This window comes from Helianthus annuus, chromosome 16 (genome assembly GCF_002127325.2).
Source record: "Helianthus annuus cultivar XRQ/B chromosome 16, HanXRQr2.0-SUNRISE, whole genome shotgun sequence".
Taxonomy (NCBI): Eukaryota; Viridiplantae; Streptophyta; class Magnoliopsida; order Asterales; family Asteraceae; genus Helianthus; species Helianthus annuus.
The window spans coordinates 150026429-150040545 of NC_035448.2; the positions used below are offsets into that span (position 1 = coordinate 150026429).

Consider the following 14117-nt stretch of genomic DNA (forward strand, 5'->3'; position numbering starts at 1 on the left):
CTGCATCTTTTATTAAATTCAAATAGAAATTTAGACGGATGTTACAAGTTGGTAAAGTGTTCGGTTCAAGCTTGATTGATCGTCCGGTAAGAATTAATTAATCATTTTAGTAGATTTTATCTTATGTAAGAAACGAGAGGTGTATTAATGTGCATGGGAAGAGCGTGTTAACACACTCAAACCCGGAAAGTGCACTAAATGTGAACGGTTAAAGCAAGTTGCGAATTTAGCTAAACCGAAACAACTAAAGCTAAGTTATAAATGAAATGTTTAACAATTGATCCAAACATTTCAGTTTCAAGATGATGGAAAGAAACGATGATGATCCGGTGCCGACAAGCACCGAACAAATGAAAGAATTGATTGCCGAAGAAGTGGGGAAGGCAATTGAGGGTAGTCTATCCGGTTTCATAGACAAAATTCAAAACACGGTGTTATCATTAGTCGAAGAATGAGTGAAGAGGTTGGAAGATAATGTCAACCTCATAAGAGAGAAATCTGGAAAACGTAAGGGATGTTCATATAAGGAGTTCATGGCGTGTAAATCGCCAATTTACAACGGGGAGGTCGACCCGATAATATGTCAAAGATGGATAAGCGACGTCGAAGGAGTGTTTGAAAGGACCCATTGTGACGTAAGTGACTTTGTTGCTTACGGAATGGGTCAGTTGAGGGGTCAAGCCAAAGATTGGTGGGACAATAAAAAGAAGGAAATAGGAGCCGAAGTGGCAAGGGTCATGACTTGGGATGAGTTTAAGGTGTTGTTCCTTAAACACCATAGTCCCAAGGCGGTTATCAACATGATCAAGGAAGAGTTCATCCAGTTAAGACAAAGGGGTGAAACAATCGATAAGATCACGGGCATCTTTATGGATAAGCTGAGATTCTGTGACGAGTTAGTCACCACTGAAGAGCAGAAGATATGTTATTATTACAACATGTTGAGCGCTGAATACCGGGAGTTCATGACTCCCTCAAAGTATGAAACCCTCACGGAAATTATCAACACCGCCCGGGAGCGGGAGATCAAGTTGAAGAAACAAATCGAGAGGGGCGAGCGAAGGGCACAAGATGTAAATCCAAGCCCTACAAAGAAGGCTCGAACGGCTGAATCGGCGAAGAAAACGGATGTAAAGGGTGAGTCGCCAAGCTGCAAGGTTTGTGGAAAGGGGCACAAAGGCGAGTGTCGTTTCTAAGATAAACCGTTCCCCATATGCGGGAAAACGGGGCACACGGCATCTCTATGTCCGGGTAAAGTCTTAGTTTGTTACAAATGCTATCTGCCGGGCAACAAAAAGTCTGAATGCCCAGACTTAGTTGGAAAAAGAGACACTAAAGAATCTCCAACTGAAGCTCCAAAGGCGAAGGACAGGTCCTTCCAACTTACAGCGGCTGAAGCAAAAACAGAACGCGATGTGGTCTCAGGTATATTCGCGATAAACTCGATTGCTGCACGTGTATTATTTGATACGGGTGCGAATAAATCCTTTATTTCACATGGATTTATTCGACATCCTTCATTTGTATTAACAAAATTATCTATGCCCTTAGAAGTTGAAATAGGGGACAACAAAAGCTTCATAGTATGTGATATCAGTCAAGGTTGCAAATTGAGTATTGATGACGAAGAATACTCAATAGATCTAATCCCGATGTCGATGGGAGAATTTCAAGTGGTTGTTGGGATGGATTGGTTATCCCGACACCACGCGAAAGTTGTGTGTTTCAGTAAAGAGATTAAACTAACATCTCCGAGCGGAAAACACATCATAATCTATGGCGAGAAGGGAGGCCATCCTGTAATATGTTCGACGATGAAGGCCCACAAACTCATGAAGAGTGGATGTAAAGCGTTTATGATATACGCGGATGAGCCCGAGAAAGAGTCACTGAGTATTGGAGACGTACCGGTGGTACGTGACTCCGAAGACGTGTTTCCGGAAGACCTACCGAGGATACCGCCCGAACGGGAGGTAGAGTTCGGAATCGAATTGGTTCCGGGCGCGAAACCCATAGCTAGAGCGCCGTACCGACTTGCGCCGTCGGAATTACAAGAGTTGATGTCGCAAATTCAAGACTTGCTTGACAAAGGATTTATAAGGCCGAGCGTGTCCCCTTGGGGCGCGCCAGTATTATTTGTGAAAAAGAAGGACGGAAGCATGCGAATGTGTATCGATTACCGGGAGTTGAACAAACTCACGGTAAAGAATCGATACCCACTTCCGAGAATAGACGATCCATTCGACCAATTACAAGGTGCGAATTGGTTTTCAAAAATTGACCTTAGATCAGAGTATCACCAACTAAAGGTCAAGGAAGATGATGTACCGAAGACGGCTTTCCGCACGTGATACGGACATTACGAGTTCCTTGTGATGTCATTCGGGCTGACAAATGCACCCGCGGCTTTCATGGACCTCATGAACCGGGTTTGCAAGCCGATGTTGGATAAGTCGGTAATCGTATTTATCGATGACATTCTGGTATACTCGAAAAGTGAAGCAGATCATGCGCATCACTTGCAAGAAGTGTTAGAGACTCTCAGACGAGAAAGGTTGTATGCAAAATTCTCTAAGTGCGCCTTTTGGTTACGAGAGGTGCAATTCCTCGGCCACATCATAAGTACCGATGGAATATTGGTTGATCCGTCAAAGATTGAAGCCGTGTCAAAATGGAATTCCCCAAAGAACCCTTCGAAAATTAGAAGTTTCTTAGGGCTTGCGGGATATTACAGGAGATTCATTCAGGATTTCTCCAAGATTGCGTCGTCGCTAACAAAGTTAACCCGGAAAGAGGAGAAATTCATTTGGGGTGTCAAACAAGAAAGAGCGTTCCAAACGCTAAAAGAGAAGTTAACTCAGTGATGTGTATAAAATGCAACATATAAATTACATCAATTGTGGCATAAAACTAACCCTTTTTAGTACTAATGTTGGAAAAAGTGTGTTTTTGTCTTCCTTTTGTATTTTCAGGATTTAATGAGCTCAAATGAACAAACGAAGCAAAAAGGCAGCTAAATCTAACATAAATACAAGAAAAGGGACAAACGTGGCATGCCCGACCCCCTGACAGCATCTCCCCAAGCAAAAACAAGAGAACAGAAGGCTGAACACACCCCCTGCTCAATGAGCACGGGGGCGTGCCTAAGTGTCAGCAGAAAAGACAAAGTTGTAGAAGCTTCTATCACCCACCATGGGGGCGTGCCCAGTGGACACGGGGCCGTGGTCACCTCTAAGATTCGCAAAATCTGAGGAAATCTTGATAGTACAGATACGCTTCTGCACACAGGGTCGTGCCCAGCGGACACAGGGGTGTGGTCAACTAATGCAGACAAACTGCAATTAATGAAGAAATAGAAGAGGGATGGACACGGGGCCGTGTCTGAGCTTCTGTTCAGGTTATAAATAGGGGTGCTTGGCTCATTTGCAAATCATCCCTTGGCACACTACCTCTCTCACACTTCACCCACACTCCACCATCACCACCACAACACCATCATCCACCACCATCATCTATCATCCATCATAGAGTGTGTGAGTAGTCTCGGGATCCAAGATTGATCGTAAGAGTTCTTAACAATCAAATGCCATGTTTGCCTAAGTCTCTTACATCACTTGGTGAAGACAAGCATTTAGTGTAATACTTTTTATTTTTAATCTTTTCGCACTTTTTATTTGGTTATGTATTAATGACTTTAATAACTAGTTTCATATGTTGAAGGTGATTCTTCCTTATCATTTGTCCGTGGTGTCTTAGCATTATTTTACTGTCTATATAAAATAAAAGATTTTCACCATTCATATCTCCACGGTCTATATGGAGATATGTTGGCTACCTGGTCGGGGGTTAAGGGAATGGTTTAGTAAGAGTCTTGCCATTGTTCAGTGTATAGATCCTACAAGGACCTGGGTCAAATTTAGTAGGACCTCCTTCAATACCCAATGTTATTGGATGGCGGGGGTCCAAACTCTTTGATCCCCTCATATGTAAACTACTATTTAAACTTTAACCCGGCTACTTAGGACTGTATCCCTGCTGACTCAGACTACTTAGCCGAGGGTAACGTCACCTTCAAAAGAGGGGCCTACCACATTATGCATTAATAACTTAATTCATTATCTTTCAATAATCCGACCCTTTAGGATTGTATCCTTGCTGACTCAAACTACTGGGTTGAGGGTAACGTCACCTTCAAAAGAGGGGCCTACTATAATAACTAAGATAATCTCTTAAAAAGTGCAAAAGTGCGGAAATAATCAAAGGTTACACTAAAGGCAAGTCGGATCCAAGTGATTCATCTTGTCTATCTGTTTTTATTTATTTTATTTTTATTTTCAGCATTTTAGTTTTTATTTTCTAGTTTAAAACCTTTTTTCTAAATTTTTGATTTGATTAGACGTTGAGGATAAACCGGTATTAAAAGCTCTTGTGTCCTTGGACGACCTCGGTATCTTACCAACACTATACTACGCTCACTATGGGTGCACTTGCCCATATGTGTGTTTGGTCTTAGTAGATATAGTGTTTTATAAATTTAAAACTTGACTAAAGTGGTTAAAAAGGGCTAAAAATATACATAAAAACATATCACACCAACTACGCATCAAGTTTTTGGCGCCGTTGCCAGGACACAAGGATTTTAAGAAAGCTTAAAATCAACGGCCTAATGATTTTTTCTTATTTTTCTATTTTTAGGATTTTTCTTAATTTTTCAGCTTCTGCAGAACTCAGCACGAGTCGTGCCCGCTGAACACGCCCCGTGCCCAATCTTTGGTACTGGCAATCCTGTTTTAAGTCAGACAGTTGCTGAACACGGGGTCGTGCCCACTCAACACGCCCCGTGCCCAAGCGTCAGTTACTGATAATAGAACCGTAAGATCCCGACGGTTGGTAATTTCTGACACAAACATGAGTGATACTGATATTTTTTACTTTCGGCACTCTTATGGTACATGGTGGCCCCCATAAAGAGTTAGAATGTTATTTTCTAAATTACAAGCCCCACTATATAGACCCATTGTTTTCCTGTAGCCTTAAGAGGGGCGAAAGTAAAAATATTCCCTATCTCTCCCTCGAATGCTCTCAACCAGACCTTCTAGGAGAATTGCTTCTTGATGAACTATTTCAATTAGAAGATCTAATTCTTAATTGGTTAAAAGACAATACCCAATTAGAATTATTGAGATCGCATTCGGATAAAAACAACTTCGTTGTTCCCAACATCACCTCTAACTCTAGAAAAGATTTGAACGATAGTCGTCCCTGTGTCGATTGTGTCGTGAAGGACTCCCCATCGACTTCGTTCGATGCAAACCTAGACCCGAGCGATTCGACATATACCTTCTTTAACGAGAGCCCGGGAAAGGGTTGGACTTGTCCACCTACATTTAGCATAGGAATCACCCTTACCGACAACCTCTTGCGTTCTCGTCTTAATTTAGAGCAATTAAGGTATCTCAGGTACTTCGGTGTTGTTCCTTCCAGTAAGGAACCACCCGATCTGGGTAAATTCCTTAAAAATAGACAAACTTCATAAACAGCCTTTCAACACGGGGTCGTGTCCAGGTCAGCACGCCCCCGTGTCCACCAAAAAATCCTTTCTAACTTTTTGTTAGAATACGGACAAAATGTGTCAGGATCTTGCCTGCACACGGGGCCGTGTCCAGCCGGCACGGGGCCGTGTCCAGCGTACTATCCTTTTCTATAAATCCAGCCAAGAATCCTGCATATTTGGACCATTCCAGGGACAGAGATTTGTTGGGATATCACACATACCATCCTAGGTATTTTCTAAAAGAAGGATCTCAACAACCATCTTGTCCTTTCCTCTTTTATCCATTACCTTTTTCTTCATCTTTCTTATCCTCAACACCTCCATTGAAGCTTGAGATCACCATGATTCCAAGCTTTATTGTGATGTTTGTTAGGTTTTTGTTCAAGGAATCTTGTTAAAAATAAGTTATACAACATTGTTTTAAGTTATTTCTGCTAAAAAATGCTTCATAAGTTGGAAAAATAATTTGAAACTCCAAGATTCCTTGTTCCAAAAATCTGCAGAAAGGTGAACACGGGGCCGTGCTCATTGAGCACGGGGTCGTGTCCGAAGTTACTGTTTCATTAAAATGAACTCTTTTTGGTTTGTTTTCGTCGAATATCAAGTCAAAACAGTGGAACCTCTTCTGCACATTCCAGAAACAGTCGAAGGGAAAGAAGGTCTTCAATTGAAGCAACTCTCGTACGCTACGTAATGGCATTACGTGAAGCTCTTGACGAGATGACTTTGATAGAGGAGGTCCTTATAGACCGTATAAATTATCTTACGGTGGGGCTGGAAAACAGTTTTCAAGAAATTAACCTCTTGCACCAGAGGATGAACATTCTTGTAACACCTCCCATGGAACCAATCCTCCCTCAAGAGGATTGGAACCTAACACTTGGAGTCAACAATCCTACCAGATGAGATGACATTCCAGCGAAGCCTCCTCTTGAAGATCTGCAAGAAGTCCCGGTGGAGGTTGCACCTCCTCAAACCGACGCCAATGAGCCCGCCTTTCTTCTCCCAAGGGAGATAGAGGAATGGCTCGCCGACGTGTGAGGGACCCATACCCGGAGGAAGAAGTTCTTCGAGCCGCATTCAACCGAGGGAATTATATTTTCGGAAATTTTGCTAATAAAATAAACTTTAGGCTAGAACTTCTTAGTTTAGACTTCTTGTGTTTCTTTTGACCTATTTTAACTTATTAGGATTATTATGTAATTCTCCCTATGTTTTAATGAATGATGGTTTTAATTCGGTGTTTGGATGATGATGTAATGGATAAAACACACTCAAGATGGTGAAGGATACTAAGGGAAACTTGCACCAGCACCCCATGCACAAAAATAGAACATCCAGAAAACTTTTCTTCGTTACAGCAAGTTCAGCACGGGTCGTGCCCACCCAACACGGCCCTGTGCTACACAATCTGCAAGAAATGCCCAATTCAGGTAACTGGACACGGGGCGTGCTCACTGAGCACGCCCCCATGCCCAGGCTTCTTTTTCATTTTACCAATTTCTGTTACTGGCGATCTGAACACGGGGTCGTGCCCGGACACCACGGGGCCGTGTCCAGACGCCCAGTAACATAAATTTTTGCTTTTTCACACCTTTTTACACATTCAATCAACCTAAAAACTTATTTTTGGGACACATTGAGGACAATGTGTAATTTAAGTGTGGGGGGGATGCTAAAACCTTGAATTTTTTGCAAGTCCTAATCACAAGCCTTACACAAAACTCTATTGGAACCGCTAATCACCCCAAATTTTTTCAAAATTTTCATTTTTTTACTTGTCTTGGTTTAAGTTGGGAATTACAAGTTCTAAAAAGCTTATGTTTCTCCAAATTTACAACCAATAGCGTCGTGATAAAAAAAAACCAACATAAGAAAATTATGAAACGGCTTGATAAATCTAGTTAAAATTTCATTATATATACTTGATCACATAAAAACCCATACCCACAAAAGTGAGTTTTGAGCCTTCATTGAGCATACTACATTTTTCGTTTCTTGTGTGAATAGCCGCTTGGTTTCTTACAACTCTAGAACTTGCCACGACGATACATTCCCGGTCCTTACCAACTTAAACCCAAGTAAGTAAATGATGGAGGCATTAGGACTAACCCTTTTTATTTCTACACCATTATTTTTCTCCTTTTTTTACCACATACCCAAAATCCCCCTAGTTAACCCCTTTGAGCCTAAACTTTTTCATTTCTTAACCCAAAACAAACACCCTTTTACCCACCAAAACCTTTTTATTTTAAACCCTTTATTTTAGTAACAAAGCTCGGTTTTCTTATGACTTCCTTATTGAAAAAAAAAATTTGATAATGAAGCCAAAAGAAATAAACAAACAAGTTTATCAAAAAGAACTTTGTTTGAAAGAAATGCTTCATCAAAATAAAAAGTTATGAAAAATAAAAAGTCTTACGAAAACCGATGCTTTTTACACCTTTCGCCCTTTTTCTACTAACCACTAACCCAACCACCTACCTTTATCCCAAGCCTAACCCTTCACCCCAAAAGTCCTCTTGATATTTACAAAGATATATAGTTAAAAAGGAGGAGGACTGATTGCTTGGCAAGCTTATGGTAGGAGTAAGTTCCATGCCGCTCTCGAGTGTTTCACAAAAATACATTTTCGTCCGAGTGTTGAGTGATCTCCCGTGAGGTATGTGAACTTGTATATAAATGGAATTTTAACAAAAGGCATGTTATGCCCAAATAAGTAATTTATCTTATGTAATGTTTTAAATAAATCATGACGAATAGGATTGTAAATGAAATAAAAATAAAACCTAATAAAAATCTTGAGGACAAGCAAAGATTCAAGTGTGGGGGTATTTGATGTGTACAAAATGCAACGTATAAATTACATCAATTGTGGCATAAAACTAACCATTTTTTAGTACTAATGTTGGAAAAAGTGTGTTTTTGTCTTCCTTTTGTATTTTCAGGATTTAATGAGCTCAAATGAACAAACGAAGCAAAAAGGCAGCTAAATCTAACATAAATACAAGAAAAGGGACAAACGTGGCATGCCCGACCCCCCGACAGCATCTCCCCAAGCAAAAACAAGAGAACAGAAGGCTGAACACGCCCCATGCTCAATGAGCACGGGGGCGTGCCCAAGTGTCAGCAGAAAAGACAAAGTTGTAGAAGCTTCTATCACCCACCACGGGGGCGTGCCCAGCGGACATGGGGCCGTGGTCACCTCTAAGATTCGCAGAATCTGAGGAAATCTTGATAGTATAGTACGTTTCTGCACACGGGGTCGTGCCCAGCAGACACGGGGGCGTGGTCAACTAATGCAGACAAACTGCAATTAATGAAGAAAGAGAAGATGGATGGACACGGGGCCGTGCCCGAGCTTCTATTCAGGCTATAAATAGGGGTGCTTGGCTCATTTTCAAATCATCCCTTAGCACACCACCTCTCTCACACTTCACCCACACTCCACCACCACCACAACACCATCATCCACCACCATCATCCATCATCCAATCATAGAGTGTGTGAATAGTCTCGGGATCCAAGATTGATAGTAAGAGTTCTTGACAATCAAAGGCCATGTTTGCCTAAGTCTCTTACATCACTTGGTGAAGACAAGCATTTAGTGTAATACTTTTTATTTTAATCTTTTCACACTTTTTATTTGGTTATGTATTAATGACTTTAATAACTAGTTTCATATGTTGAAGGTGATTCTTCCTTATCATTTGTCCGTGGTGTCTTTGCATTATTTTACTGTCTATATAAAATAAAAGATTTTCACCATTCATATCTCCACGGTCTATATGGAGATATGTTGGCTACCTGGTCGGGGGTTAAGGGAATGGTTTAGTAAGAGTCTTGCCATTGTTCAGTGTATAGATCCTGCAAGGACCTGGGTCAAATTTAGTAGGACCTCCTTCAATACCCAATGTTATTGGATGGCGGGGGTCCAAACTCTTTGATCCCCTCATATGTAAACTACTATTTAAACTTTAACCCGGCTACTTAGGACTGTATCCCTGCTGACTCAGACTACTTAGCCGAGGGTAACGTCACCTTCAAAAGAGGGGCCTACCACATTATGCATTAATAACTTAATTTATTATCTTTCAATAACCCGACCCTTTAGGATTGTATATTTGCTGACTCAAACTACTGAGTTGAGGGTAACGTCACCTTCAAAAGAGGGGCCTACTATAATAACTAAGATAATCTCTTAAAAAGTGCAAAAGTGCGGAAATAATCAAAGGTTACACTAAAGGCAAGTCGGATCCAAGTGATTCATCTTGTCTATCTGTTTTTATTTATTTTATTTTTATTTTCAGCATTTTAGTTTTTATTTTCTAGTTTAAAACCTTTTTTCTAAATTTTTTATTTGATTAGACGTTGAGGATAAACCGGTATTAAAAGCTCTTGTGTCCTTGGACGACCTCGGTATCTTACCAACACTATACTACGCTCACTATGGGTGCACTTGCCCATATGTGTGTTTGGTCTTAGTAGATATCGTGTTTTATAAATTTAAAACTTGACTAAAGTGGTTAAAAAGGGCTAAAAATATACATAAAAACATATCACACCAACTACGCATCACTCAGGCTCTAGTAATAACGTTGCCGGAAGGGGTCGAAGACTTGGTAGTCTATTCGGATGCGTCACTTTCGGGGCTCGGATGTGTTTTGATGCAACGAGGCAAGGTGATAGCTTATGCCTCGAGACAATTAAAGGTGCCTGAAAAGAAATATCCCACGCACGATCTCGAACTAGCGGCGGTGGTGTTTGCGTTAAAAATATGGAGGCATTATTTATATGGGGTAAAGTGCACCATATTTACCGACCACAAGAGTTTGAAATACTTCTTCGATTAGAAGGAGTTAAACATGCGACAAAGGCGGTGGTTAGAAACGGTAAAGGATTATGACTGCGAAATACATTACCACCCCGGAAGGGCAAATGTTGTGGCGGATGCATTGAGCAGGAAATCGGACTATGTCCCAATACGAGTAAGATCGATGCAGCCTATTGTAACCTCGGGTCTACTTGAGCGAATTCGAGAAGCACAAGTTGAGGCAATGAAAGAAGAAAACCTGAAAAAGGAAAGGATAGTCGGTCAGCTGAAGGATTTGGCGGATGGTAGCCACGGTTTAAAAACTCGATTTGGAAGAATATGGATCCCAAATTCCTGTGGGGTCAAGACGCTTCTACTCGGTGAAGCTCATAAATCCCGTTATTCTATTCATCCGAGTGCAATCAAGATGTACAATGATTTGAAGCAAAACTATTGGTGGCCCGGAATGAAGAGGGATGTAGTGAAGTATGTGGAGAAGTGCTTGACTTGTTTACAAGTCAAGGCGGAACACCAGAAACCATATGGGAAACTGCAACCATTAGAAATCCCGATTTGGAAATGGGAACATATCACAATGGACCTGTTGACCAAACTGCCTAGAACGAGTCAGGGATCCGATGCTATATGGGTGGTCGTGGATAGATTGACGAAGAGTGCTCACTTTATTCCAATACGCGAGACTTATACTTTGGAAAAGATGTCGGAAGTATATACAAACGAGATAGTGGCACGTCATGGAGTACCGGTATCTATTGTATCTGACAGATATATCCGGTTTACTTCAAACTTCTAGAGAGATTTCCAAGAACAGATGGGAACGAAACTTTTTATTAGCACTGCATACCACCCTCAGACGGATGGGCAGAGTGAAAGAACAATACAAACGTTAGAGGATATGTTACGGGCTTGTATCATCGACTTCGGCGGAAGTTGGGACATTTATCTACCGTTGGCCGAGTTCTCGTATAATAATAGTTACCATGCAAGCATCGGTATGGCTCCATACTAGATGCTATATGGTAGGAAATGCAGGACCCTGGTGTGTTGGGGTGAAGTGGGTCCGCGTGACATAAAGACGTGGTTCAGGCCACTAATGAGAAAATCGATGTGGTACGAGCTTATTTGAAAGCGGCCCAAGACAGGCAAAAGTCTTATGCCGACAAAAGACGAAAACCGATTCAATTTCAGGTGGGCGACATGGTTATGTTAAAGGTGTCCCCATGGAACGCGTTATAAGATTCAGAAAGAGAGGGAAACTAAGTCTGAGGTATATCGGGCCATTTAAAATCATTGAACGGATTGGCAAGGTAGCCTATCGCCTCGAGTTACCGGAAGAGCTGAGTGGAATACATGGCACGTTTCATGTATCACAACTGCGAAAATCTATAGTGGAGGAAACAACTTATATCCATTACGACGATATCGAGGTGGATAATAGCCTGAATTATGCGGTAAGGCCATTAGAGATTCTAGATCGAAAAGTTAAGCACTTGCGAAATAAGAGAATTGATCAAGTTAAGATCAAGTGGGAGCATAGGAAAGGTTCGGACACTACATGGGAGTCCGAAGAGGAAATACAACGTCTCTACCCTACACTATTCGGTACGTACTTTGGTTTCGGGGACGAAACCCTTTTTAAGGGGGGTGGACTTGTAACACCCAGAAAATACAAATTCTTATATTACAAATATGTTGTAAATAAATAAGTAAAATAAACTAACTAGGAATGACACTAACCTAGTTAGATGGTGATTTATGAGTAGGTTAAAGAGTTAAAACAAAATAAAAATGAAAGTTGAGGGACTGAAGGTGTTAAAATTGAAACTAGATTCAATTAATTAAACAAAACACACACCAAACACATACAAAAGTGTGTCTGGTCGATTGAAACACAGGGGGCGACTTGGAGCTCCTCTGCAAACCCTAAACTCTCCTAAATCTCACAAATTGAAGGTCAAGATCAGTCCCAAAACGAAATTCGAGCTTGGATTAGTGATCCCCATTGTAAGGAGATCATAAGGTATGTGAAAATTGATGAAAATTCTCTACTTGAAATTCTTATGAACTTAGGGAATTCGAAATCTGATGATGCATGTGTGTTATATAGATGAAATAGGAACATTGTAGTGTCTAGGAGTAAACCCTAAACAAGTACATGTTGAAATCATGCTTAATTTTAGTAAAATCCATGAACACCATTGTAGGTGATTAGTGGGTTATGTAGAACTTAATAAACACTAGGAAATTGGGGGTTATTCAAGTGTAATTTGACATTTGTAAAGTGATTTCAGAATTACAGAGGCAAAAACATTGAAATAAGACAGTTTAATTGATGTTAATTTGGCTATATGACAAGTTATGAACTTGTTATTAAATCATGTAGAATTCTGCCCTTAAAGTGTTTGTAGAAATGCCTCAAAGAAGGCTTAAAACCGAAATTTAAAGTTAAAACGCATAATTGTGATGTTTCGGCAAACTATGCGATATATGATTTGAAAAGAGTTCTAAACGTGTCATGATTGAACTCCATAGGAAAGGATACCGGAGCGTCGAGTGGACAAGCTGGTGGCGACTTGCGTTTAAAGGGCGTGCTTTGAACGTATGTAACTTGATTCGTTACATTGAGTAATTTGATAACTAGAATATGTATAGTTGTGTTGTAGAATAAAGGTTGTGTTGATTGAAGCGACAATGTTCGTTACTTGAATTAATAGGTTAAGAATCAGTTAGAAGTCGTTTGGTAGTCATTATAATGGAGGATTCCATAGATGAGCCAAACGGGTCGAATATTGGTGTAATTAGTAGTGTTTGAGTTTTAATAGTTAGCATAGGCGGTAACAATCACAAGAGCATGAAGCCATAAGATTGGTAATGAAATGCCGGTGATAATAAGCCTCGGAAGTTGGGAAAAAGGCGCCTTATGTTTACTATTAAAAAGGTAGCAAAATGAGTGTAAATAGAATGGGTCGAATAATTGCATAGTGATTTTTTAGTCGTTCAGTCCGTAAACCAAATTTTCGGTATGATAATCATAATAGACGCGTCGGTAATTAAATTACAGTCGTGTAGGAAAAAGAATCACCTAAAACTGACCTACGGATCAAAAGTTATGACCTGTTGAAGTCTAAACTTGGAATTTTCAGAGCTGGCATGAAATGCAGATCAAAAACCTGCACCTGCTAGAAAATGCTACCCCCGCGCCACACGACAGGATCACTTAGATCCGGCGCGACACGCGAGAGCCGTCGCGCCACGCGAGAGCCATCGCGACACGCGACGGGACAAATTTGAATTTTTATTTTATTTTTCATGATTCGATGCTGGAACTTGTTTATACACTCTATATAAATGTCAAAACTAACATTTTAAGTGGTTTTGACCTTAGGTGACAAAGGGGACTTTCCGGATGGCGATCAAGCATGTTTTGAAGAACCGAACACAAATTTGCAAGCTTCCGCGTTAATTTAACCTTTGTTTAGACAATGTTTTTGATGTAAACAAATTACTAATTATGTCACAGATATCTAAACTAGTCGGTAGATAACTAGTATGTGGTCACTTTGAAACTTTGTCTTGTGTTTATTTTGAGGTAGTGCACTTTTTATATAAAAATCCTGCATCTTTTATTAAATTCAAATAGAAATTTAGACGGATGTTACAGTTGTCGTACCATATTATGTCTACGTTGAATGTGCCTTGATCTACCATTGTACATCGAGCTTTGAGCTC

General features: G+C 40.5%; 1 protein-coding gene across 1 annotated transcript; it reads left to right on the plus strand.

Moving 5' to 3' along the window:
* Nucleotides 1–533: 533 nt before the first annotated feature.
* Nucleotides 534–1196, plus strand: LOC110919789. The gene has a single exon (XM_022164045.1). The coding sequence runs from the start codon at nt 534–536 to the stop codon at nt 1194–1196; it is 663 nt and encodes a 220-aa protein (XP_022019737.1).
* Nucleotides 1197–14117: the final 12921 nt, after the last annotated feature.

Coding starts and splice junctions, on each gene's coding strand:
- LOC110919789 (XM_022164045.1), top strand. CDS start 534: ATGGCGTGTAAATCGCCAATTTACAACGGGGAGGTCGACCCGATAATA.